The sequence below is a fragment of the Passer montanus genome, unplaced genomic scaffold, assembly GCF_014805655.1.
Source record: "Passer montanus isolate IOZ18808 unplaced genomic scaffold, ASM1480565v1 scaffold473, whole genome shotgun sequence".
In the NCBI taxonomy this organism is placed as follows: domain Eukaryota; kingdom Metazoa; phylum Chordata; class Aves; order Passeriformes; family Passeridae; genus Passer; species Passer montanus.
The window spans coordinates 3,911-30,639 of NW_024369630.1; the positions used below are offsets into that span (position 1 = coordinate 3,911).

Consider the following 26,729-nt stretch of genomic DNA (forward strand, 5'->3'; position numbering starts at 1 on the left):
ACAATAATAATAACAATAATAATAACAACAACAACAACAACAATAATAATAATATTAATAATAATAATAATGGTAATAATAATAATAATAATAACAATAACAACAACAATAATAATAACAATAATAATAATAACAACAACAATAATAACAATAATAATAGTAATAACAACAATAACAACAATAATAATAACAACAATAATAATAACAATAATAATGACATTAATAATAATAACAATAATAATAATAACAATAACAACAACAACAATAATAATAATAACAATAACAACAATAATAATAATAACAATAACAATAATAATAACAATAATAATAACAACAATAATAATAACAACAATAATATTAATAATAATAATAATAATAATAACAACAACAACAACAATAATAATAATAATAAAAAATTCCGTCTCATGTGCCTTCATTCCAAACTTGAAAAACCCCCGAAATTCAAAAGATTTGCCCCAAAAATCTCCTAAAAACAATGAAAAAGTGAGGCCGGGAGTCGAGAACTTGGGGGGAAAACTTGGGGGAAAAAATTGGAGATTTGGGGCAGAACCAGGGGATTTTGGGGGAAAAATCAGTGAAAATTTGGATTTTGGGGAAAAATCAGTGAAAATTTGGGATTTTGGGGAAAATTCTGTGAAAATTGGGGATTTTGGGGCAAAATCGGTGAAAATTTTGAAATTTTGGGCAAAATCGGTGAAAATTTGGGATTTTGGGGAAAATCATTGAAAATTTGGGATTTTGGGGGGAAATCAGTAAAAATTTGGGATTTTGGGGCAAAATCGGTGAAATTTGGGATTTTGGGGAAAAATGAGTGAAAATTTGGGATTTTGGAGAAAAATCGGTGAAAATTTTGGATTTTGGGCCAAAATTGGTGAAAATTTGGGATTTTGGGGCAAAATCAGTGAAAATTTGGGATTTTGGGGCAAAATCGGTGAAAATTTGGGATTTTGGGGAAAATCATTGAAAATTTGGGATTTTGGGGGGAAATCAGTAAAAATTTGGGATTTTGGGGCAAAATCGGTGAAATTTGGGATTTTGGGGAAAAATGAGTGAAAATTTGGGATTTTGGAGAAAAATCGGTGAAAATTTTGGATTTTGGGCCAAAATTGGTGAAAATTTGGGATTTTGGGGCAAAATCAGTGAAAATTTGGGATTTTGGGGCAAAAACGGTGAAATTTGGGATTTTGGGGGAAAATCGGTGAAAATTGGGGATTTTGGGGCAAAATCGGTGCAAATGTGGGATTTTGGGGCAAAATCAGCAAAAATTTGCAATTTTGGGGGAAAATCAGCAAAAATTTGGGATTTTGGGGGAAAATCGGTGAAAATTGGGGATTTTGGGGCAAAATCGGTGAAAATTTGGGATTTTGGGGAAAATCATTGAAAATTTGGGATTTTGGGGGGAAATCAGTAAAAATTTGGGATTTTGGGGGAAAATCGGTGAAAATTGGGGATTTTGGGGCAAAATCGGTGCAAATGTGGGATTTTGGGGCAAAATCAGCAAAAATTTGCAATTTTGGGGGAAAATCAGCAAAAATTTGGGATTTTGGGGGAAAATCGGTGAAAATTGGGGATTTTGGGGGAAAATCAGTGAAAATTCTGGATTTTGGGGCAAAATAATTGAAAATTTGGGATTTTGGGGGTGTAATGAGCTGTTAATTAGGATAAATCTAATTAATTAATGAGCGGATTTGGGTTAATTAAAAGTTTTTGAGACACTTCAAAAGCTGTGGTGGAGATTTGGGGCCAAACCAGGGGATTTTGGGGCAAAATCAGCGAAAATTTTGGGATTTTGGGGCAAAATCAGTGAAAATTGGGGATTTTGGGCGTTTAACGAGCTGTTAATTAGTAGGAATCCAATTAATTAATGAGCAGTTTGGGGTTAATTACAGATTTTGGGGCACTTCGGAACCTCTGAAGGAGATTTGGGGCCAAACCCGGGGATTTTGGGCCAAACCCGCTGAAAATTCTCCGATTTTGCCCAAAATCCCCCAATTTTTGGTCGCGCGGCGCCCCCTGGCGGCCGCGCGGGGAATTCCCGGTTTTGGCTTTTCCCGCCCAAAATCGGCGGCGATGACGTCACCGACTAATCGCCCGCCTTAATTAACGTCGATTAATCGCGATTAATTAATTCCGCCCAATAATTATTTATTTAATCACTTCTTAATTTTTTTAATTAATTAATTAATTACTTAATTGGAGGCCCGCTCGGCTAATTAATGAGTTGTTTAATTAATTAATTAATTTGGCGCCTGCATTAATTGTTGTGGTTCATTAGTTAATTAATTGATTTCATCAATAATAAATTAATACTTAATTAATTTTTAATAAGAAATAATTATTAATAACTTAATTAGGTGCCTGAGATTTATAAACTTTCTTTATTAATCAATTAATTAATTGCAGTACTTTGATTAATTCCGATTAATTAATTAATTAGCCCCCTGTGATCGATCCTGATTAATCCATTAATTAATTAATTGCCCCAATGCCCCGTGATTATCCATTAATTAATTATTGTGCTTGATCCCAAGTAATTAATTAACATATTGGTTGCCTGTGATTAATGACGATTAATTAATTAATTAAAGGGATTCCTGTGATTAACACTGATTCATTAATTGCTTGATTACGTGGACACCTGAGCCATTAATTAATTAATTAATTAACCCTGGTGATTAACCCCAATCCATTAATTACTTCAAGGGATGCCTGCAATTAACCTTTAATTAATTAATTAATGGCAATTAACAGGAATGGGCCCATTAATTAATGGAGTTCTGCAATCAACTTAAATCCTTTAATTATTGAATTAATTAAAACAAACGCTACGGGCTCCATTAATTAATTAATCACACTCCAATTAACCAGCACCCATTAATTAGACTCTTGCAATTAACGCTTGACCCATTAATTAATGGTTTGGATGCCTGCAATTATCTGGGAGCTCTTAATTAATAAATTGGGGCCTTGAAATGATCTCGGACCTATTAATTAATGAATCCGACTCTTGTAATTAATTTGGACGCATTAATTAATGAAATGGACTCTTGCAATTAACTAGGACCCATTAATTAATTAATTGAACACCTATAATTAACCGGGACCTATTAATTAATGAATTAGGCTCTTGCAATTAACTCAGACTTATTAATTAATGAAATAGAGTCTTGCAATTAACTGGGAACAATTAATTAATGGAACGGATGGTTGCAATTACCTGGGACCTATTAATTAATAAATTGGACCCTTAAAATTATCTCAGATTTATTAATTAATGAAACGGAGTCTTGCAATTAACTCAGGCCTATTAATTAATGGAACGGATGCCTGCAATTAACTGGGACCTATTAATTAATAAATCAAGCCCTTCAAATGACCTTGGACTTATTAATTAATGAAATAAAGTCTTGCAATTAAGTGGGACCTATTAATTAATGAATCCAACTCTTGCAATTAACTCAGGCCTATTAATTAATGAAATGGACGCCTGCAATTTACTGAAGTCTATTAATTAATGAATCGGACTCTTGCAATTAACTCAGGCCTATTAATTAATGAAATAGACTCTTACAATTACCTGGGACCGATTAATTAATGAAATGGACTCTTGCGATTAACTCAGACCCATTAATTAATGAATTGAACTCTTGTAATTAACTGGGACCCATTAATTAATGAAATTGGACCCTTAAAATTACCTCAGACCTATTAATTAATGAAATGGACTTTTGCAATTAACTCAGGCCCACTACTTAATGACTTGAACAACTATAATTAACCGAATTAATGGAACGGATGGTTGCAATTACCTGGGACCTATTAATTAATAAATTGGACCCTTAAAATTACCTCAGACCTATTAATTAATGAATCCAATTCTTGCAATTAACTCAGGCCTATTAATTAATGGAACGGATGCCTGCAATTAACTGGGACCTATTAATTAATAAAATGGACCCTTAAAATTATCTCAGACCTATTAATTAATGAAATAGACTCTTACCATTACCTGGGACCGATTAATTAATGAAATGGACTCTTGCGATTAACTCAGACCCATTAATTAATGAATCTGACTCCTGCAATTAACTGGGACCCATTAATTAATAAATTGGACCCTTAAAATTACCTCAGACCTATTAATTAATGAAACGGACTCTTGCAATTAACTCAGGGCTATTAATTAATGAAATGGATGCCTGCAATTTACTGAAGTCTACTAATTAATGAATCTGACTCTTGCAATTAACTGGGACCCATTAATTAATAAATCAGGCCCTTGAAATTACCTGGGACCTATTAATTAATGAAATGGACTCTTACAATTAACTGGGACCTATTAATTAATAAAATGGACCCTTAAAATTATCTCAGACCTATTAATTAATGAAACAGACTCTTACCATTACCTGGGACCGATTAATTAATGAAATGGACTCTTGCGATTAACTCAGACCCATTAATTAATGAATTGAACTCTTGTAATTAACTGGGACCCATTAATTAATAAATTGGACCCTTAAAATTACCTCAGACCTATTAATTAATGAAACGGACTCTTGCAATTAACTCAGGGCTATTAATTAATGAAATGGATGCCTGCAATTTACTGAAGTCTACTAATTAATGAATCTGACTCTTGCAATTAACTGGGACCCATTAATTAATAAATCAGGCCCTTGAAATTACCTGGGACCTATTAATTAATAAAATGGACCCTTAAAATTATCTCAGACCTATTAATTAATGAAATAGACTCTTACCATTACCTGGGACCGATTAATTAATGAAATGGACTCTTGCGATTAACTCAGACCCATTAATTAATGAATCTGACTCCTGCAATTAACTGAGACCCATTAATTAATAAATTGGACCCTTAAAATTACCTCAGACCTATTAATTAATGAAACGGACTCTTGCAATTAACTCAGGGCTATTAATTAATGAAATGGATGCCTGCAATTTACTGAAGTCTACTAATTAATGAATCTGACTCTTGCAATTAACTGGGACCCATTAATTAATAAATCAGGCCCTTGAAATTACCTGGGACCTATTAATTAATGAAATAGACTCTTACAATTAACTGGGACCTATTAATTAATAAAATGGACCCTTAAAATTATCTCAGACCTATTAATTAATGAAATAGACTCTTACAATTACCTGGGACCGATTAATTAATGAAATGGACTCTTGCGATTAACTCAGACCCATTAATTAATGAATTGAACTCTTGTAATTAGCTGGGACCCATTAATTAATGAAATTGGACCCTTAAAATTACCTCAGACCTATTAATTAATGAAATGGACTCTTGCAATTAACTCAGGCCCATTAATTAATGAATTGAACACCTATAATTAACCGGGAGCCATTAATTAATAAATTAGGCTCTTGCAATTAACTCAGGCCTATTAATTAATGAAATGGACTCTTACCATTACCTGGGACTTATTAATTAACAAAATGGACTCTTGCGATTAACTCGGGCGCATTAATTAACGAACTCCCGATTAACCGCCGCCCATTAATTAATTAATTAATTAATTAACAAACCCTATTCTTTCAATTAACCCGGGTTGATTTCCCGCCAAACGAGCCCCCGCGCTCCGTTAACCCCTTCACCCCACCAATTAACACTCATTAACCACCGCGGGGGGCGAGCCACGCCCCTTTTCCGCCAAGCCACGCCCCTTTCGGCTCAAACCACGCCCCTTTCGGCTGAAGCCCCGCCCCTTTTCCCCTATAAGAGCCCCCGGGCCGCCCCGGCCCGGCACATCCCGGCCATGGCCACCAACGCCCTCGTGCCGCTGGCCCTGCTGGCCCTGCTGGCCCTCCCGGGTAGGCCACGCCCCCTTTATCCGCAAGCCACGCCCCCTCCGATTTCTCCACCAATCCCTTTTCTCATTTTTAATCCTGAATTTTTTTTCCCGCAGGGCTCCGGGCGGCCGTGACCCTGCTGGAGTCCGGGGGGGACCTCCAGCCCCCCGGGGGGTCCCTGCGCCTCCTCTGCCGCGTTTTCGGGGCGGATCCCGGCGATTTCGGGGTCGTCTGGGTCCGGCAGCGGCGCGGGGGAGGGGCGCTGGAGATGCTGGGGAATCCCGAAATTTTCTTTTCCCCGCAGGGCTCCGGGCGGCCGTGACCCTGCTGGAGTCCGGGGGGGACCTCCAGCCCCCCGGGGGGTCCCTGCGCCTCCTCTGCCGCGTTTTCGGGGCGGATCCCGGCGATTTCGGGGTCGTCTGGGTCCGGCAGCGGCGCGGGGGAGGGGCGCTGGAGATGCTGGGGGAGGGGCGGTTCCGGGCGAGGGGGAGGGGAGTTGGGTTGAGTTGAGTTGGGTTGGTCATGGTTGAGTTGGGTTGAGTTGAGTTGAGTTGAGTGGAAGAGAAAGGAAAGGGTTGGGTTGGTCATGGTTGGGTTGGGTTGGTCATGGTTGGCTTGGGTGGAAGAGGAAGAGGGGGTTGGGTTGGTCATGGTTGAGTTGGGTTGGGTTGAGTTGGGTTGGTCATGGTTGAGTTGAGTTGGTCATGGTTGAGTTGAGTTGGGTTGAGTTGGGTGGAAGAGGAAGAGGGGGTTGGGCTGGTCATGGTTGAGTTGGGTTGGGTTGAGTTGAGTTGAGTGGAAGAGGAAGAGGGAGTTGAGTTGGTCATGGTTGGGTTGGGTTGGGTTGGGTTGGTCATGGTTGAGTTGAGTTGGGTTGAGTTGAGTTGGGTGGAAGAGGAAGAGGGGGTTGGGCTGGTCATGGTTGAGTTGGGTTGAGTTGAGTTGGGTTGGTCATGGTTGGGTTGAAGAGGAAGTGGGGGTTGGGTTGGTCATGATTGAGTTGGGTTGGTCATTGTTGGGTTGGGTTGAGTTGGTCATGGTTGGATGGAAGAGGAAAGGAAGAATGGGTTGGGTTGGGTTGGGTTGGGGTGGGTTGCGTTGAGTTGAGTTGAGTTGGGTTGAGTTGAGTTGAGTTGGTCATGGTTGAATGGAAGAGGAACAGGGGGTTGGGTAGGTTTGAGTTGAGTTGAGTTGCGTTGGGTTGGGTTGAGTTGTTCATGGTTGGATGGAAGAGGAAAGGAAGAGGGGGTTGGGTTGGTCATGGTTGAGTTGGGTTGAATCAAAGAGGAAGAAGGGGTTGGGTAGACTTGAGTTGAGTTGAGTTGAGTTGAGTTGAGTTGAGTTGAGTTGAGTTGAGTTGAGTTGAGTTGAGTTGAGTTGAGTTGAGTTGAGTTGAGTTGAGTTGAGTTGAGTTGAGTTGAGTTGAATCCCATCCGCTTTTTTCCCGTTTTTCCCCCAAAATATCTTTTTTTTCCCCAAAAATCTCAATTTTTCCCCCATTTTTTCCTTTTTCCCCCCAGATTTTCTCCCAAAAAACCCAAATTTCACCCCAAAAATCCCCATTTTCCCCAAATTCTGACATTTTTAACCCAAATCCCACCCGGTTTTTTCCTGTTTTTCCCCAAAAATCTCAATTTTTTCCCCAAAAATCTCTTTTTTTTCCCCCATTTTCCCCCTTTTCCCCACCAATAACTCAAATTTTTCCCATTTTTCCCCATTTTCCCTATTTTTTCCTCAAATCCCACCCAGATTTTCCTTCTTTCCCCAAAAATTTCTCCATTTTTTCCCGTTTTTCTCCTTTGTTATTTTTACCCAATTTCTCGCTTTTTCCCCCCAAACCGGGGCGGGTTTTTGGTGCCCTCGGTGTCACCGTGGGAGCGGCGCCGGCGCCGCCGCTGCTGCTGCTCCCAGGGGCACAAAGGGCTCCAAAAACCCCAAACACCCAAAAACCCCACGTTTCACCCCAAAAACCCCCATTTTCCCCAAATTCTGACATTTTTAACCCAAATCCCATCCGCTTTTTTCCCGTTTTTCCCCCAAAATATCTTTTTTTTCCCCAAAAATCTCAATTTTTCCCCCATTTTTTCCTTTTTCCCCCCAGATTTTCTCCCAAAAAACCCAAATTTCACCCCAAAAATCCCCATTTTCCCCAAATTCTGACTTTTTTAACCCAAATCCCACCCGGTTTTTTCCTGTTTTTCCCCAAAAATCTCAATTTTTTCCCCAAAAATCTCTTTTTTTTCCCCCATTTTCCCCCTTTTCCCCACCAATAACTCAAATTTTTCCCATTTTTCCCCATTTTCCCTATTTTTTCCTCAAATCCCACCCAGATTTTCCTTCTTTCCCCAAAAATTTCTCCATTTTTTCCCGTTTTTCTCCTTTTTAACCTCAAATCCCTCCCATTTTCCCCATTTTCCCCAAAATATCTCAAATTTTTCCCAATTTTCCCAAAAAAAATCTCAATTTTTTCCCCATTTTCCCCAAAAAAATCTCAATTTTCCCCATTTTTTCCCTTTTTAACCCCAAATATCTCCATTTTTTCCCTTTTCCCCCCCCAGATTTTCTCCCAAAACCCCCAAATTTCACCCCAAAAATTCCCATTTTCCCCAAATTTTGACATTTTTAACCCAAATCCCACCGGATTTTCTCCTTTTTTTACCCCAAAAAATCCCCTTTTCCCAAATTCTGACATTTTTAACCCAAATCCCACCCGGTTTTTTCCCATTTTTCCCCAAAAATCTCAAATTTTTTCCCAAAAATCTCAATTTTTCCCCCATTTTTTCCCTTTTCCCCCAGATTTTCTCCCAAAACCCCCAAATTTCACCCCAAAAATTCCCATTTTCCCCAAATTTTGACATTTTTAACCCAAATCCCACCGGATTTTCCCATTTTTTCCCATTTTTTTCCCATTTTTTTCTCTTTTTTTTACCCCATTTTTACCCATTTTTCCCATTTTTTCTCTTTTTTTTCCCATTTTTTCTCTTTTTTACCCCATTTTTTCCCATTTTTTCTCTCTTTTTACCCCATTTTTTCCCATTTTTTCTCTTTTTTTTTACCCCATTTTTTCCCTTCTTTTCCTATTTTTTCTCCTTTTTTACCCCATTTTTTCTCTTTTTTTCCCCCATTTTTTCTCTTTTTTTTACCCCATTTTTCCCATTTTTCTCTTTTTTTACCCCATTTTTTCCCATTTTTTGCCATTTTTCTCCTTTTTTACCCCATTTTTCCCCATTTTTTCCCATTTTTTCTCTTTTTTACCCCATTTTTTACCAGTTTTTTCCCTTTTTTCTCTTTTTTTACCCCATTTTTTCCCATTTTTCCCATTTTTTCTCCTTTTTTTACCCCATTTTTTCTCTTTTTTTCCCCCATTTTTTACCATTTTTTCCCATTTTTTCTCTTTTTTACCCCATTTTTTCCCATTTTTTCCCATTTTTTCCCATTTTTTCTCTTTTTTTACCCCATTTTTTACCATTTTTCCCTTTTTTTCCCATTTTTTCTCCTTTTTTACCCCATTTTTCCCCTTTTCCCACACCCAAAAACCCCTAAAAACCCCCAAACCCCCAAAATCCACATTTTTACCTCAAAACCTCCACATTTATTAATTTTCCCTTTTTCAACCCAAATTTCCCCCTCTCCCCGTAACCCTTTTTTACCCCATTTTTCCCATTTTTCTCTTTTTTTACCCCATTTTTTCCCCTTTTCCCACACCCAAAAACCCCTAAAAACCCCAAACCCCCAAAATCCACATTTTTACCTCAAAACCTCCACATTTACTAATTTTCCCTTTTTCAACCCAAATTTCCCCCTCTCCCCGTAACCCAAACCTCCAAAATCCGCATTTTTTCCCTTTTTATCCCAAAAAAACCAAAATAATGAATTTTTTTCCCAATTTCCTCATTTTTTACCCCAAATTTTTCCTTCCCTTTTTCCTGTATCCAAACCCCCCTAAAAACCCCAATTTTTACCCCAAAAAAACCTTTTAAAATCCCCTTTTTACCCCAAAAAACACTAAAAAAAACTCTCAAAACCCCCCCAGAAATCCCTAAAAAAAACCCAAAAAAATTTAAAATTTAAAAAAAAAAACCTAAAAAAAATTTAAAAAAAACTTTTTAAAAAAAACCCAAAAAATCTCTCAAAAAAACCCAAAAATCCCCATTTTTACCCCAAAATAAATTCATTTTTACTCCCAAAAATCCCAATTTTCCCTCCAAAAATCCCCATTTTTTACCCAAAAAAACCCCCAAATTTTCCCCAAAAATCCTCCGATTTTTACCCCAAAAAAACCTTTAAAAATCCCCTTTTTACCCCAAAAAACACTAAAAAAAACTCTCAAAACCCCCCCAGAAATCCCTAAAAAAAACCCAAAAAAATTTAAAATTTAAAAAAAAAAACCTAAAAAAAATTTTAAAAAAACTTTTAAAAAAAAAACCAAAAAATCTCTCAAAAAAACCCAAAAATCCCCATTTTTACCCCAAAATAAATTCATTTTTACTCCCAAAAATCCCAATTTTCCCTCCAAAAATCCCCATTTTTTACCCAAAAAAACCCCCAAATTTTCCCCAAAAATCCTCATTTTTACCCTAAAAAAATCCCAAATTTTTCCCCATTTTTACACAAAACCTCCCCAATTTTTACCCCCCAAAAATCCCAAAATTTCCCCATTTTTACCCCGAAAAAAAATCACATTTTTCCCCCAAAAAACCTTAATTTTTACCCCCCAAAAACCCCCAAATTTTCCCAATTTTGCCCCAAAAATCTCAAATTTTTTTTCCCCATTTTTTCCCTTTTTTTTCCCCAATTTTCCCCGATTTTTGCTTTTTTTTAAGGGAAAAAATTGGAGTTTTTAGGGTAAAAATGGGAGGGATTTGGGGAAAAAAATTGGATTTTTTTGGGGTAAAAATGGGGGTTTTTGGGGGGAAAATTGGGGGCAAAAATTGGGATTTTTAAGGGTAAAAATGGGGAAAAAATTGGGATTGTTTGCAGGAAAATGGGGAAAAATTTGAGGTTTTTTGGGGTAAAAATCGGGGTTTTTGGGGAGAAAAATTGGATTTTTTTAAGGGGGTAAAAATGAGATTTTTTTGCAGGAAAATGGGGAAAAATTTGAGGTTTTTTGGGGTAAAAATCGGGGTTTTTGGGGAGAAAAATTGGATTTTTTTAAGGGGGTAAAAATGAGATTTTTTTGCAGGAAAACATGGGGGAAAATGGGGCAAAATTGGGGTTTTTTGGGGCAAAAATTGGGATTTTTTTTCAGGAAAATTTGGGTTTTTTGTTGTAAAAATCGGGGGTTTTGGGGGGTAAAAATCGCGGGTTTTTGGGGGAAAAATGGGGTTTTTTGGGGGGTAAAAATGGGATTTTTTAGCAGGAAAATGGGGAAAAATTTGGGGTTTTTTGGGGTAAAAATCGGGGTTTTTGTGGAGAAAAATCGGATTTTTTGGGGAAAAAATGGGATTTTTTTTCAGGAAATTTTGGGGGTTTTTGGGCAAAAATCGTGGATTTTGTGGCGAAAAATCGGGGTTTTTTTGTGAGGTAAAAATGCTTTTTTTGGGGGGAAAAAGCGAGTGAAAAACCATCAAAACCCCTCCAATTCCTCCCTTTTTTCCCCCAAAATTTTCCCATATTTTTATCCATTTTTTCCCCATTTTTTCCGATTTTTTCCCCATTCTTTCCCACATTTTCCCCCCATTTTTTCCCGATTTTCCCCCCATTTCCCCCCTTTTTTCCCCAAAATTTTCCCCTATTTTCATCCATTTTCCCCCCATTTTTTTCCCTATATTTTTCCAAATTTTTCCCCTTTTTTTTTTCCGATTTTTTCCCCATTTTTTTCCAAATTTTTCCCCATTTTTTCCGATTTTTTCCCCATTTTTTTGCAAAATTTTCCCCATTTTTTCCCCATTTTCCCCCCATTTTTCCCCCATTTTTTCCAAATTCTTCCGCATTTTTTTCCAAATTTTCCCCATTTTTTTCCCAAATTTTCCCCCATTTTTTCCGATTTTTTCCCTATTTTTTTCCAAATTTTTCACCATTTTTTCCAAATTTTTCCCCATTTTTTTGCAAAATTTTCGCAAATTTTTTCCCATTTTTTCCCGATTTTTCCCCCATTTTTTCCAAATTTTCCCCCATTTTTTCCGATTTTTTCCCTATTTTTTTCCAAATTTTTCACCATTTTTTCCAAATTTTTCCCCATTTTTTTGCAAATTTTTTCCCATTTTTTCCCGATTTTTCCCCCATTTTTTCCAAATTTTCCCCCATTTTTTCCGATTTTTTCCCTATTTTTTTCCAAATTTTTCACCATTTTTTCCAAATTTTTCCCCATTTTTTTGCAAATTTTTTCCCATTTTTTCCCGATTTTTCCCCCATTTTTTCCAAATTTTCCCCCATTTTTTCCGATTTTTTCCCTATTTTTTTCCAAATTTTTCACCATTTTTTCCAAATTTTTCCCCATTTTTTTCCGATTTTTCCCCATTTTTTACAAATTTTCCCCCATTTTTTTCCCGATTTTCCCCCATTTTTTTCCCCATTTTCCCCCCATTTTTTTCCAATTTTTTTCCCATTTTTTCCGATTTCCCCCCATTTTTTTGCAAATTTTCCCCATTTTTTCCCGATTTCCCCCCCATTTTTTCCAAATTTTCCCCCATTTTTCCAAATTTTTTCCCCATTTTTTTTGCAAATTTTTCCCCATTTTTTTCCGATTTTTTTTGCAAATATTTCCCCATTTTTTCCGATTTTTTCCCCATTTTTTTCCAAATTTTTCCCCATTTTTTTGCAAAATTTTCCTATTTTTTCCCGATTTCCCCCCCATTTTTTTCCAAATTTTCCCCCATTTTTTCCCAATTTTTTCCCTATTTTTTCCGATTTTCCCCCCATTTTTCCAAATTTTTCCCCATTTTTTTCCGATTTTTTCCCCATTTTTTCCAAATTTTCCCCCATTTTTTCCCTATTTTTTCCGATTTTTTTCCCAATTTTTTCCAAATTTTTTCCCCATTTTTTCCCAAATTTTCCCCCATTTTCCCCAATTTTTTCCCTATTTTTTCTAAATTTTTCCCTATTTTTTCCCCATTTTTTCCCAAATTTTCCCCCCATTTTTTCCCAAAGTTTTCCCCATTTTTTCCCCATTTTTTTGATTTTTTCCCCATTTTTTTCCAAATTTTTCCCCATTTTCCCCCCATTTTTTTCCAAAGTTTTCCCCTTTTTCCCCCCCATTTTTCCCATTTTTTCCCAATTTTTCCCTATTTTTTCCGATTTCCCCCCATTTTTCCCATTTTTTCCCAATCCCGCCGTTTCTCGCCCCGGTTTTTGCGCGGGCCCGGCCCCGGCCCCGCCCACCGTGGGTCGCTATTGACGCCTGGGGCAGCGGCACGACGGTCACGGTGTCCAGCGGTGAGTCCGGCCCCAAAATCCGCCTTTTTCCACCCAAAATTCCCCATTTCCCGCCCCGAATTCGGATTCCCCGCCCCCGAAAACCCCCCGGGGGCGTTTGGCGGGAAAATCTCGGGGTTTGGCGGGAAAATCTCGGGGTTTTGGCGGGAAAATCTCGGGGTTCAAGGCGCGGGAATTAAAAACCCCCGGGGGCGTTTGGCGGGAAAATCCCAGGGTTTGGCGGGAAAATCTCGGGGTTTGGCGGGAAAATCTCGGGGTTTTGGCGGGAAAATCTCGGGGTTCAAGGCGCGGGAATTTGGATTTTTTAAGGGAGAAAATTTGAATTTTTTGGGCAAAAAATTGAATTTTTAGGTCCGAAAATTGGATTTTTGAGGGGTAAAAAATTCAAATTTTTAGGGGAAAAATTGGATTTTTTAGGGAAAAAAATTGTGATTTTTTAGGGAAAAAAAAGTGGATTTTTAAGTCGGAAAAATTGAATTTTTAGGTCCGAAAATTGGATTTTTGAGGGGTAAAAAATTCAAATTTTTAGGGGAAAAATGGGATTTTTTTAGGGAAAAAAATTGTGATTTTTTTAGGCAAAAAACTGGATTTTTAAGTCGGAAAAATTTGAATTTTTAGGTCCAAAAAATTGTAATTTTTAGGGGTAAAAAATTCAAATTTTTAGGGGAAAAATTGGATGTTTTTAGGGAAAAAAAATTGGATTTTTAAGTCGGAAAAATTTGAATTTTTAGGTCCAAAAATTTGAATTTTTAGGTCCAAAAAATTGTAATTTTTAGGGTTAAAATTTCGATATTTTTGGGTGAAAAATTTGAATTTTTAGGAACGAAAATTTGGCTTTTTAAGCCCGAAAATTTGGATTTTTAGGGGCAAAAATTTGGATTTTTTAGGGGTAAAAAAATCAAATTTTTAGGGGAAAAATTGGATTTTTTTAGGGAAAAAAAAAGTGATTTTTTAGGGAAAAAAGTGGATTTTTAAGTCTGAAAAATTTGAATTTTTATGTCCAAAAATTAGATTTTTTAGGGTTAAAAATGCGATATTTTTGGGTGTAAAAAATTGAATTTTTCGGGGCAAAAATTCGGGGTTTTAAGCCCGAAAATTTGGATTTTTAGGGGCAAAAATTTGAATTTTTAAGGGGGGAAAAATCGGATTTTTTCGGTAAAAATTCAGATTTTTAGGGGTAAAAAGTCGAATATTTTAGGGACAAAAAATTGAATTTTTTGGGGAGAAAATCTGGATTTTTAGGTCCGAAAAATTGGATTTTTAAGGATAAAAATTCGGGGGTTTTTGGGTGAAAAAAATTGAATTTTTAGGGGCGAGAATTTGGATTTTTAAGTCGAAAAAATTGAGTTTTTAAGGGGTAAAAAATTGGAATTTTTTAGGGACGAAAATTTAAAATTTTAAGTGCAAAAATTCAGATTTTTGGGGATAAAAATTTGGTATTTTAAGAATAAAATTTCATATTTTTAGGGTCAAAATTTTGGATTTTTAGGGGTAAAAATTGGAATTTTTAGGAATAAAAATGGAATTTTTTGGGGCAAAAATTTGATATTTTAGGGCAAAAAAATTTGATTTTTTTGGGTAGAAAATTTGGGGGTTTAAGGGAAAAAATTCGGATTTTTAAGGACAAAAATTTGGGTTTTTTTTCAGGGAAAATTCGGATTTTTAGGGAGGAAAATTCGAGGTTTTAAGGACAAAAAAATCTCTTTTTATTTTTGGTGAAAATTCAAGTTTTTGGTGATTTTTTTTTAGGGGTAAAAAAATCAAATTTTTAGGGGAAAAATTGGATTTTTTTAGGGAAAAAAAAAGTGATTTTTTAGGGAAAAAAGTGGATTTTTAAGTCTGAAAAATTTGAATTTTTATGTCCAAAAATTAGATTTTTTAGGGTTAAAAATGCGATATTTTTGGGTGTAAAAAAATTGAATTTTTCGGGGCAAAAATTCGGGGTTTTAAGCCCGAAAATTTGGATTTTTAGGGGCAAAAATTTGAATTTTTAAGGGGGGAAAAATCGGATTTTTTCGGTAAAAATTCAGATTTTTAGGGGTAAAAAGTCGAATATTTTAGGGACAAAAAATTGAATTTTTTGGGGAGAAAATCTGGATTTTTAGGTCCGAAAAATTGGATTTTTAAGGATAAAAATTCGGGGGTTTTTGGGTGAAAAAAATTGAATTTTTAGGGGCGAGAATTTGGATTTTTAAGTCGAAAAAATTGAGTTTTTAAGGGATAAAAAAATTGGAATTTTTTAGGGACGAAATAAAAATTTGAATTTTTAAGGGGGGAAAATCGGATTTTTTCAGTAAAAATTCAGATTTTTAGGGGTAAAAAAATCGAATTTTTTAGGGACAAAAAATTGAATTTTTTGGGGAGAAAATCTGGATTTTTAAGTCCGAAAAATTGGATTTTTAAGGCTAAAAATTCGGGGGTTTTCGGTGAAAAAAATTGAATTTTTAGGGGCGAGAATTTGGATTTTTAAGTCGAAAAAATTGAGTTTTTAAGGGATAAAAAAATTGGAATTTTTTAGGGACGAAAATTTAAAATTTTAAGTGCAAAAATTCAGATTTTTGGGGATAAAAATTTGGTATTTTAAGAATAAAATTTCATATTTGTAGGGTCAAAATTTTGGATTTTTAGGCATAAAAATTCGGATTTTTAGGGGTAAAAATTGGAAATTTTAGGAATAAAAATGGAATTTTTTGGGGCAAAATTTTGATTTTTTAGGGCAAAAAATTTTGATTTTTTTGGGTAGAAAATTTGGGGGTTTAAGGGAAAAAATTCGGATTTTTAAGGACAAAAATTTGGGTTTTTTTTCAGGGAAAATTCGGATTTTTAGGGAGGAAAATTCGAGGTTTTAAGGACAAAAAAATCTCTTTTTATTTTTGGTGAAAATTCAATTTTTTGGTGATTTTTTTAGGCGAGATTTGGGTTAAAAAATGTCGATTTTGGGCTTTAATTAATTAATTAATTAATTAGGATTATTGGGTAAAAAAATTCAATTTTAGGGATTTTTTAGGTAGGAAATATTTTAAAATTAATTAAATTTAAATTAAATTTAAATTTAAATTTAATGAAATTAAATTAATTAAATTTGTTAAAATTTATTTTAAATTTTAATTTTAATTTAATTTAATCAAAACTAATTAAAATCCCAATTAAAGTCGATGAAAAATCAATTTATAAAGGGATTAAATATCAATTAAAATCAATTAAAAATCAATTAAAAATCAAATTTAAATTGATTAAAATGTGATTAAAAATCGATTAAAAATCCAATTAAATTCGAATTAAAATTCAATTAAAATCCAATTAAAACTCGATTAAAAATCAATTAAAATTTGATTAAAAATCGATTAAAAATCAATAAAAAATTGAATTTTTTCCCCTTTTTTCCCCCCAAAATAAAAAAAGGAACCGAAACCAAAAGGGCCCCAAAAAGGGGAAAATTAAATTTGTTAAAATTTATTTTAAATTAAATTTAATTTAATTTAATCACAACTAATTAAAAACCCAATTAAAGTCGATGAAAAATCAATTTAAAAGGGATTTAAAAAATCAATTAAAATCAATTAAAAATCAATTAAAAATCAAATTTAAATTGATTAAAATGTGATTAAAAATCGATTAAAAATCCAATTAAATTCGAATTAAAATTCAATTAAAATCCAATTAAAACTCGATTAAAAATCAATTAAAATTTGATTAAAAATCGATTAAAAATCAATAAAAAATTGAATTTTTTCCCCTTTTTTTCCCCCCAAAATAAAAAAAGGAACCGAAACCAAAAGGGCCCCAAAAAGGGGAAATTCGGCCCCAAAAAAGTTTCGAAAACAACAAAAAAAGGGGAAATTGGGGCTTTTTGGGGGGAATTTCCCCTTTTTTGGTCAAAACAACACCTGGGGGGGAAAATTTGAATTTTTGGGGGAAAAATTTGAATTTTTGGGGAATTTTGGTCAAAAAATGAGGCGAAAAATCGAATTTTTAGAGAGAAAAAATTGAATTTTTGGGGGAAAATTTTAGGGTCAAAAATTGAATTTTAAGGAGAAAATTTGGGGTAAAAAATTGAATTTTTGGGGCAGAAAAAAATCGGATTTTTAGGGAAAAAAATGTGAATTTTGGGGTAAAAGTTCGAATTTTTAGAGGGAAAAAAATTGAAATTTTTGGGGGGATTTTAGGGTAAAAAATTGAATTTTAAGGAGAAAATTTGGGGTAAAAAATTGAATTTTTGGGGCAGAAAAAATCAAAAAATGAGGCGAAAAATCGAAATTTTAGAGGGAAAAAATTGAATTTTTTGGGGGGGATTTTAGGGTCAAAAATTGAATTTTTGGGAGAAAATTTGGGGTGGAAAAAAATTGAATTTTTGGGAGGAAAATTTGGGGTAAAAATTGGAATTTTTGGGGCAGAAAAAGATCGGATTTTTTAGGGAAAAAATGTGAATTTTGGGGTAAAAATTCGAATTTTTAGAGGGAAAAAATTGAAATTTTTGGGGGAGAATTTTAGGGTCAAAAATTGAATTTTAAGGAGAAAATTTGGGGTAGAAAAAAATCGGATTTTTAGGGAAAAAAATTGAATTTTTGGGAGGAAAATTTGGGGTAAAAAAATCGAATTTTTAGAGGGGAAAAATTGAAATTTTTGGGGGGATTTTAGGGTCAAAAATTGAATTTTAAGGAGAAAATTTGGGGTAAAAAATTGAACTTTTGGGGCAGAAAAAAATCGGATTTTTTAGGGAAAAAATGTGAATTTTGGGGTAAAAATTCGAATTTTTAGAGGGAAAAAATTGAAATTTTTGGGGGAGAATTTTAGGGTCAAAAATTGAATTTTAAGGAGAAAATTTGGGGTAAAAAATTGAACTTTTGGGGCAGAAAAAAATCGGATTTTTTAGGGAAAAAAATTTGAAATTTTGGGAGGAAAATTTGGGGTAAAAAATTGAATTTTTAGGCCAAAAATTCGAATTTTTAGAGGGAAAAAATTGAAATTTTTGGGGGAGAATTTTAGGGTCAAAAATTGAATTTTTGGGAGAAAATTTGGGGTGGAAAAAAATTGAATTTTTGGGAGGAAAATTTGGGGTAAAAAATTGAATTTTTAGGTCAAAAATTCGAATTTTTAGAGGGGAAAATTTGGATTTTTTTTCGAGTAAATTTTGGGTTAAAAATTGAATTTTTGGGGCAGACAAAATCGATTTTTTTAGGGGAAAAAATTGAATTTTTTGGTGTAAAAAATGAGATTTTGGGGCAGAAGAATTCGGGGTAAAAAAATTGAATTTTTGGGGAGAGAATTTTGGGTCAAAATTTCGATTTTTGGGTCAAAATTTGGGGTTTTTAGAGGGGAAAAAAGCGAATTTTGGGGAGAAATTTGAGAATTTTTAATTTTAATTAGGTTTTAATTAATTAAAAAATTTATTTATTTGGGTTTTAATTGAGATTTAATTGGTTTTAATAGAGATTTAATTGAGTTTTAATTCGATTTTAATTAATTTTATATAATTTTAATTGAAATTTAATTGGTTTTTAATTAGTTTTTAATTCGTTCTTTATTTTTAATTGAGTTTTAATTGAGTTTCAATTTACTTTCAATTGTGTTTAATTTTAATTAATTTTAATTGGGTTTTAATCGGTTTTAATTGAACTCTTAATTTAATTTTAATTTAATTTTTAATTTAATTTTTAATGTAATTTTAATTTAATTTTTAATTGAATTTTAATTGCATTTTAATTGCATTTTTCGCCATTTTTAATCCATTTAATTAATTTTAATTGCATTTAATTGGTTTAATTGAGTTTTAGTCCCGTTTAATTTAATTTAATTTAATTTTAATTTAATTTAATTTAATTTAATATAATGTAATTTAATTTAATTTAAATTTAATTTAATTTAATTTAATTTAATTTAATTTTAATTTAATTTAATTTAATTTTGATTTGGCTTAATTAATTTGAATTGTGCTTCAATTGAATTGAGTTAATTTTATTTGGTTTTAATTGATTTCCTCCCGGTTTAATTAACTTCATTAGGCTTCAATTGAATTTTAATCAATTTCACTTCATTTTAATTGGTTCCCATCGATTTTTAATTGGCTTTAATTGATTTTTAATCCGTTTTGTTCGGCTTTTAATTTGGTTCGGTCGATTTTAATTGGATTTATTGGTTTAATTAATCCATAATCGGATTTCGCTGGGTTTTAGTTAATTTGAATTGGATTTAATTGGTTTTTAATTGGTTTTACTTAATTTTAATTGGCTTTCATTGATTTTATTGGGTTTTAATTGGACTTTCAATTGTGTTTAATTTTAATTAATTTTAATTGGGTTTTAATCGGTTTTAATTGAACTCTTAATTTAATTTTAATTTAATTTTTAATTGAATTTTTAATTGAATTTTAATTGAATTTTAATTGAATTTTAATTGCATTTTAATTGCATTTTTCGCCATTTTTAATCCATTTAATTAATTTTAATCGCTTTTAATTGGTTTAATGGACTTTTAGTCCCGTTTAATTTAATTTAATTTAATTTAATTTAATTTAATTTAATTTAATTTAAATTTAATTTAATTCAATTTTAATTTAATTTAATTTAATTTAATTTAATTTAATTTAAATTTAAATTTAATTTAATTTTGATTTGGCTTAATTAATTTGAATTGTGCTTCAATTGAATTGAGTTAATTTTATTTGGTTTTAATTGATTTCCTCCCGGTTTAATTAACTTCATTAGGCTTCAATTGAATTTTAATCAATTTCACTTCATTTTAATTGGTTCCCATCGATTTTTAATTGGCTTTAATTGATTTTTAATCCGTTTTGTTCGGCTTTTAATTTGGTTCGGTCGATTTTAATTGGATTTATTGGTTTAATTAATCCATAATCGGATTTCGCTGGGTTTTAGTTAATTTGAATTGGATTTAATTGGTTTTTAATTGGTTTTACTTAATTTTAATTGGCTTTCATTGATTTTATTGGGTTTTAATTGGCTTTAAAGCAATTAATTCCGTTTTTATTGCTTTAATTGATTTTAATCGGTTTTTAACAGAATTAATTCCTTCTAAATTGATTTTTATTAAATTAATTTACTTTTTATTAGCGTTAATTGGTTTTTAAGGGAATTAATTCTGGTTTAATTGATTTTAATCGGTTTTTAGCAGAATTAATTTCTTCTAAATTGATTTTTATTAAATTAATTTACTTTTTATTAGCGTTAATTGGTTTTTAAGGGAATTAATTCTGGTTTAATTGATTTTAATTGGCTTTTAAGGGAATTAATTTCGTTTTAATCGGTTTTAATTAGGTTTTAAAGGAATTAATTTAATTTTAATCGGTCTTAATTGGCTTTTATGGAATTAATTTAGTTTTAATCGGTTTTAATTAGTTTTTAAAGGAATTAATTTCATTTTAATTGGCTTTGAAGGGAATTAATTTAATTTTATTTGGCTTTAAGGGAATTAATTTAGCAGGGTGGCGGTACTGGTCCGTACTGGTTTGGACTGGTTTGTACTGGTTTATACTGGTTTGGACTGGTTTAGACTGGTCTGTACTGGTCTGTACTGGTTTGGGCTGCTCCCAGCTCATACTGGTCCTTACTGGTCTGTACTGGTCCGTACTGGTCTGTACTGGTCAAGCTGGGGCAGCTGAGATTGCCCGTACTGGTTTGGACTGGTCTGTACTGGTCTGAACTGGTTTGGACTGGTTTAGACTGGTCTGTACTGGTCTGTACTGGTTTGGGCTGCTCCCAGCTCATACTGGTCCATACTGGTTTGTACTGGTCAAGCTGGGGTAGCTGAGGGTGTCTGTACTGGTCCGTACTGGTTTGGACTGGTCTGTACTGGTTTGGGCTGCTCCCAGCTCATACTGGTCCATACTGGTCAAGCTGGGGTGGCTGGGGTGCCCGTACTGGTCTGTACTGGTTTATACTGGTTCGGATTGGTTCCAGCCCGTACTGGTCCGTACTGGTTTGTACTGGTCTGTACTGGTCTGTACTGGTCCCATACTGGTCAAGCTGGGACGGCTGGGGGTGCCCGTACTGGTCCGTACTGGTCTGTACTGGTAAAGCTGGGGTAGTGGAGGGTGCCTGTACTGGTTTGGACTGGTTTGGACTGGATTTTTCTGAATTTCCGCAGAAATTTTGTGGAATTTTTGTGGAATTTTTGAGGTTTTTTTTGTGAAATTTTTGTGAATTTTTTGTGGAATTTTTGAGGATTTTTTTGTGAAATTTTTGTGAATTTTTTGTGGAATTTTTGAGGATTTTTTGTCAAATTTTTATGGAATTTTTGAGGAATTTTTTGTGAAATTTTTATGGAATTTTGAGGATGTTTTGTGGAATTTTTGTGTGATTTTTGTTGAATTTTTGAGGAATTTTTGTGAAATTTTTGTGGAATTTTTGAGGAATTTTTTGCTGAATTTTCACTGAATTTCTGTGGATTTTTAAGGCAATTTTTGGGTGGATTTTCATTAAATTTTCACAGAATTTTTAAGGAATTTCTGCCAGAATTTGAGCTGAATTTTCACTTCATTTCTTCTGAATTTTTTACCCATTTTTATTGGAATTTTTGTGGGATTTTTCACAGAATTTCCACAAAAAATTCATTAATTTTTCATTGAAATTTTGCCTGAATTTCCATGGATTTTCACCAAATTTTCGCGTATTTTAATGGAATTTTCACTGAATTTCTGCTGGAATTTTAGCAGATTTTTGGGTGGAATTTTCGCTTAATTTTCATTGAATTTTTTCTGATTTTTTTCTGAATTTTTTTGCAAAAATTTAATGAAATTTTCGTGGAAATTTTGCTTGAATTTCCATGGATTTTCCCCAAATTTTCGCGTATTTTGACGGAATTTTCACTGAATTTCTGCTGGAATTTTAGCAGATTTTTGGGTGGAATTTTCACTGAATTTTCACTGATTTTTTTTCAGTATTTCCCCTCAAATTTTTGGAAAAAAATTCATAAAATTTCTGTAGAAATTTTGCCTTGATTTCCATGTATTTTCCCCAAATTTTCGCGTATTTTGACGGAATTTTCACTGAATTTCTGCTGGAATTTTAGGGGATTTTGGGTGAAATTTTTACTTAATTTTCACTGATTTTTTTTCAGAATTTCCTTGCAAATTTCTTGCAAAAATTTAATGACATTTTGGTGTGAATTTTGCTTCAATTTCCATGTATTTTCACCAAATTTTGACGGAATTTTCACTGAATTTGTGCTGGAATTTTAACAGATTTTTGGGTGGATTTTTCACTGATTTTTTTTAGAATTTTCTTGAAAATTTCTTGCAAAAATTTTCATGAAAATTTCGTTTGAATTTTGCTTAAATTTCCATGGATTTTCGCCAAATTTTCACGTATTTTGACAAAATTTTCGCCTATTTTCACCAAAATTTCACGTTTTTTTCACCAAAATTTCACATTTTTTCCCCGCAGTCTCCGCCCGTGCCCGGGATTTGTTCCCGTTGTCCCCGTGCGGCGCCAGCTCCCTGTTCTCTGTCGGCTGCGTTGACCTGGGTGGAAAATCCCAAAATTTCCCCCCAAAAAACCCAAAATTTCTGCAGAATTTTTGCTGAATTGTCTCGGAATTTTTGTGAAATTTTCGTGGAATTTTTATGGAATTTTTTGCAGAATTTTTGCAGCATTTTTTGCTGAATTTTCACAGAATTTCTGAGGAATTTTCACTGAATTTCTGTGGATTTTTAAGGCAATTTTTGGGTGGATTTTCGTGAAATTTTCACAGAATTTTTACTGAATTTCTGACGGAATTCCTGCTGAAATTTTCAGGGAATTTCTACAGAATTTCCACGGAATTTCTGCCGGAATTTTAACTGAATTTTCTCTAAAATTCTTCTGACATTTTAGTGAATTTTTCACAGAATTTTGGCTTGAATTTTCACAAAAATTTTCATGGAATTTTGGCTGAATTTCCGCGGATTTTCACCTTGTTTTTTTGCGTATCTCGACGGGATTTTCGCGTATTTTCACCAAAATTTCACGGTTTTTTCACCAAAATTTCAATTTTTTCCCCCGCAGCCTCGGCCCGTGCCCCGGATCTGTTCCCGCTGTCCCCGTGCGGCGCCAGCTCCCTGTTCTCCGTGGGCTGCGTCGCCGTCGGCTTCGCGCCGGCGCCGGTCGGCTTCGCCTGGAGCGACAGCCGGAACCAAAGCGTGGCCGGCGCCGCCTTCCCGGCGCTGCCGAGCTCCGGAACCTTCCTGGCGGCCTCGCGGCTGGGCATGGGGCTGGAGGAGGGGAAATCCCGGCAGCCCTTCCGCTGCCAGGCCCGGCACGCCGCGGGCAGCCGCAGCGTCGAGGTGTTTAACCCAGGTGAGACGCCAGAAATGGGGCGGAAAGTGGGGGAAACGGGCAAAAAAAAATATGGCGGAAGGGCGCTCAGGAATGTCCCAAATGATGCCGTGAAAAATGGCCTGAATGTCCCCAAAAATGTCCCCAAAAATGTCAATTTCCCCCAAATTCCCCCAAATTTCCACGATTTTCCCCCATTTTCCCCCCGCCAGGCCCCGGCGCGGCGCCGCCCTCCCCGCCCTCCCTCACGCTCTTCCCGCCGTCCCGCGAGGAGTTCCAGGGCCCCTACCGCAACGCCACCCTCCTCTGCCAAGCCCGCGGCTCCCGGCGCGGCCTCGGCTCCGCCCCCATCCGCTGGCGGCGCAACGGCGCGCCCGTCAGCGAGGGCGTGGCCCACGAGGGGCCGGTCCCGGAAGGTTCCGGCGTCTTCGTGGCCGGCAGCCGGGTGGTGGTGACGGAGGCCGAGTGGGAGAGCGGCGTCGTCTTCACCTGCCAGGCCGGGGAGGAGACGAGGAACACCAGCAAGGCCATGGAGTGCGGATGTGAGTCTTTTTGGGGGCGGGAAACCCCAAAAAATTTGGGGTTTTGGGGTGAAATTCCCGTCGGAATCGAGCAGGAAATGGGATTGGTGGAGGTTGAGTTGGGTTGGGTTGGGTTGAGTTGAGTTGGGTTGAATTGATTGAGTTGGGTTGGGTTGAGTTGGGTTGGGTTGGGTTGGGTTGGGTTGAGTTGGGTTGAGTTGAGTTGGGTTGAATTGATTGAGTTGGGTTGGGTTGAGTTGGGTTGGGTTGGGTTGGGTTGGGTTGAGTTGGGTTGAGTTGATTGAGTTGACTTTGGTTGGGTTGAGTTGAGTTGAGTTAGGTTGAGTTGAATTGATTGGGTTGATTGACTTGGGTTGGGTTTGTTGAGTTGAGTTGGGTTGGGTTGAGTTGGGTTGAGTTGAGTTGATTGAGTTGAGTTGGGTTGGGTTGAGTTGAATTGGGTTGAGTTGAGTTGGGTTCAGTTGAGTTGAGTTGAGTTTGTTGAGTTGGGTTGATTGAGTTGGGTTGAATTGGGTTGAATTGAGTTGGGTTGATTGAGTTTAGTTGAGTTGAATTGAATTGATTGAGTTGGGTTGGGTTGAGTTGGGTTGGGTTGAGTTGGGTTGGGTTGAGTTGAGTTGAGTTGGGTTGGGTTGGTTGAGTTGATTGAGTTGAGTTGGGTTGGGTTGAGTTGAATTGGGTTGGGTTGGGTTGGGTTGAGTTGGGTTGAACCAACCACTGCTCAACCCCAACACCCATTTTTCTCTAAAAACCACCCAAAGTCATCAAGAAAACTCTTCCAATTGACAATGGTCAACACCAATGATCGTTTTGGGTCAAAACCACCCAAAACCATCAAGAAGGGTCTTCCAGTTGACCAATACTCAACTTCAACACCATTTTTGGGTCAAAACCACCCAAAACCATCAAGAAGGGTCTTCCAGTTGACCAATACTCAACTCCAATGATTATTTTGGGTGGAAAAAACCCAAAACCATCAAGAAAACTCTTCCAGTTGACCAATACTCAACAAAATGATCGTTTTTTATCAAAACCACCCAAAACCATCAAGAAGGGTCTTCCAGTTGACCAATACTCAACACCAATGATTTTTTTTTGATAAAAAACACCCAAAACCACCCAAAACTCTTCCAGTTGACCAATACTCAACACAAATGATTTTTTTTGGATAAAAAACACCCAAAACCAACCGAAACTCTTCCAGTTGACCAATGCTCAACACAAATGATTTTTTTGGGTGGAAAAAACCCAAAACCATCAAGAAGGGTCTTCCAGTTGACCAATGCTCAACACCAATGGTCTTTTTGGGTGAAAAAGACCCAAAACTTCAAGAAGGGTCTTCCAGTTGACCTGTACTCAACACCAATGATCGTTTTGGGTCAAAACCACCCAAAACCATCAAGAAGGGTCTTCCAGTTGACCAATACTCAACAATAATGATCGTTTTGGGTCTAAACCACCCAAAACCATCAAGACCCTTCCAGTTGACCAATGCTCAACACCAATGATTATTTTGGGTGGAAAAGACCCAAAACCACCACAAAAACTCTTCCAGTTGACCAATACTCAACACCAATGATCGTTTTGGGTCAAAACCACCCAAATCCATCAAGAAGGGTCTTCCAGTTGACCAATACTCAACACAAATGATTTTTTTTGGGATAAAAAACACCCAAACCATCAAGAAGGGTCTTCCAGTTGACAATGGTCAACACCAATGATCGTTTTGGGTGAAAAAGACCCAAAACCATCAAGAAAACTCTTCCAGTTGACCAATACTCAACACAAATGATTTTTTTTTTGATAAAAACCACCCAAAACCATCAAGAAAACCCTTCCAGTTGACCAATACTCAACACAAATGATTTTTTTTGGATAAAAAACACCCAAAACCACCACAAAAACTCTTCCAGTTGACAATGGTCAACACCAATGGTCTTTTTGGGTGAAAAAGACCCAAAACTTCAAGAAGGGTCTTCCAGTTGACCCATGCTCAACACCAATGATCGTTTTGGGTCAAAACCACCCAAAACCATCAAGAAGGGTCTTCCAGTTGACCCATACTCAACTCCAATGATTATTTTGGGTGGAAAAAACCCAAAACCACCAAGAAAACTCTTCCAGTTGACCAATATTCAACTCCAATGATTATTTTGGGTGGAAAAAACCCAAAACGATCAAGAAAACTCTTCCAGTTGACCCATGCTCAACACCAATGATTATTTTGGGTGGAAAAGACCCAAAACCACCCGAAACCCTTCCAGTTGACCCATACTCAACACAAATTTTTTTTTTTGGATAAAAAACACCCAAAACCACCCGAAACCCTTCCAGTTGACCCATACTCAACACAAATGATCGTTTTGGGTCAAAATCACCACAAAAACTCTTCCAGTTGACCCATACTCAACACAAATGATCGTTTTGGGTCAAAACCACCCAAAACCATCAAGAAGGGTCTTCCAGTTGACCAATACTCAACTTCAACACCCATTTTTGGGTCAAAACCACCCAAAACCCTCAAGAAAACCCTTCCAGTTGACCCGTAAACCCTTCCCCCCGCCAGACGATGCGCCGCTGGCCGCCGGCGAGATCCGCGTGGAGCCGGTGCCGCCGCCCTTCGCCGACGTCTTCCGCGAGCGCTCGGCGCGCCTCACCTGCCGCGTCTCCAACCTGCCGGCGCCGGCCGAGGGGC

General features: G+C 35.6%; 1 gene segment (V, D, J or C); it reads left to right on the forward strand.

Moving 5' to 3' along the window:
• LOC120508520 overlaps nt 1–26,726 on the forward strand; it is a gene marked incomplete at its 3' end in the record, with an annotated part of 30,630 nt that extends 3,904 nt beyond the window's left edge. Inside the window, 6 exon segments of the C gene segment in view lie at nt 160–167; nt 2,230–2,237; nt 13,178–13,221; nt 23,223–23,513; nt 23,705–24,034; nt 26,601–26,726. Of these exon segments, the coding sequence occupies nt 160–167; nt 2,230–2,237; nt 13,178–13,221; nt 23,223–23,513; nt 23,705–24,034; nt 26,601–26,726 (807 nt within the window).
• Between the last annotated feature and the right edge of the window lie 3 nt (nt 26,727–26,729).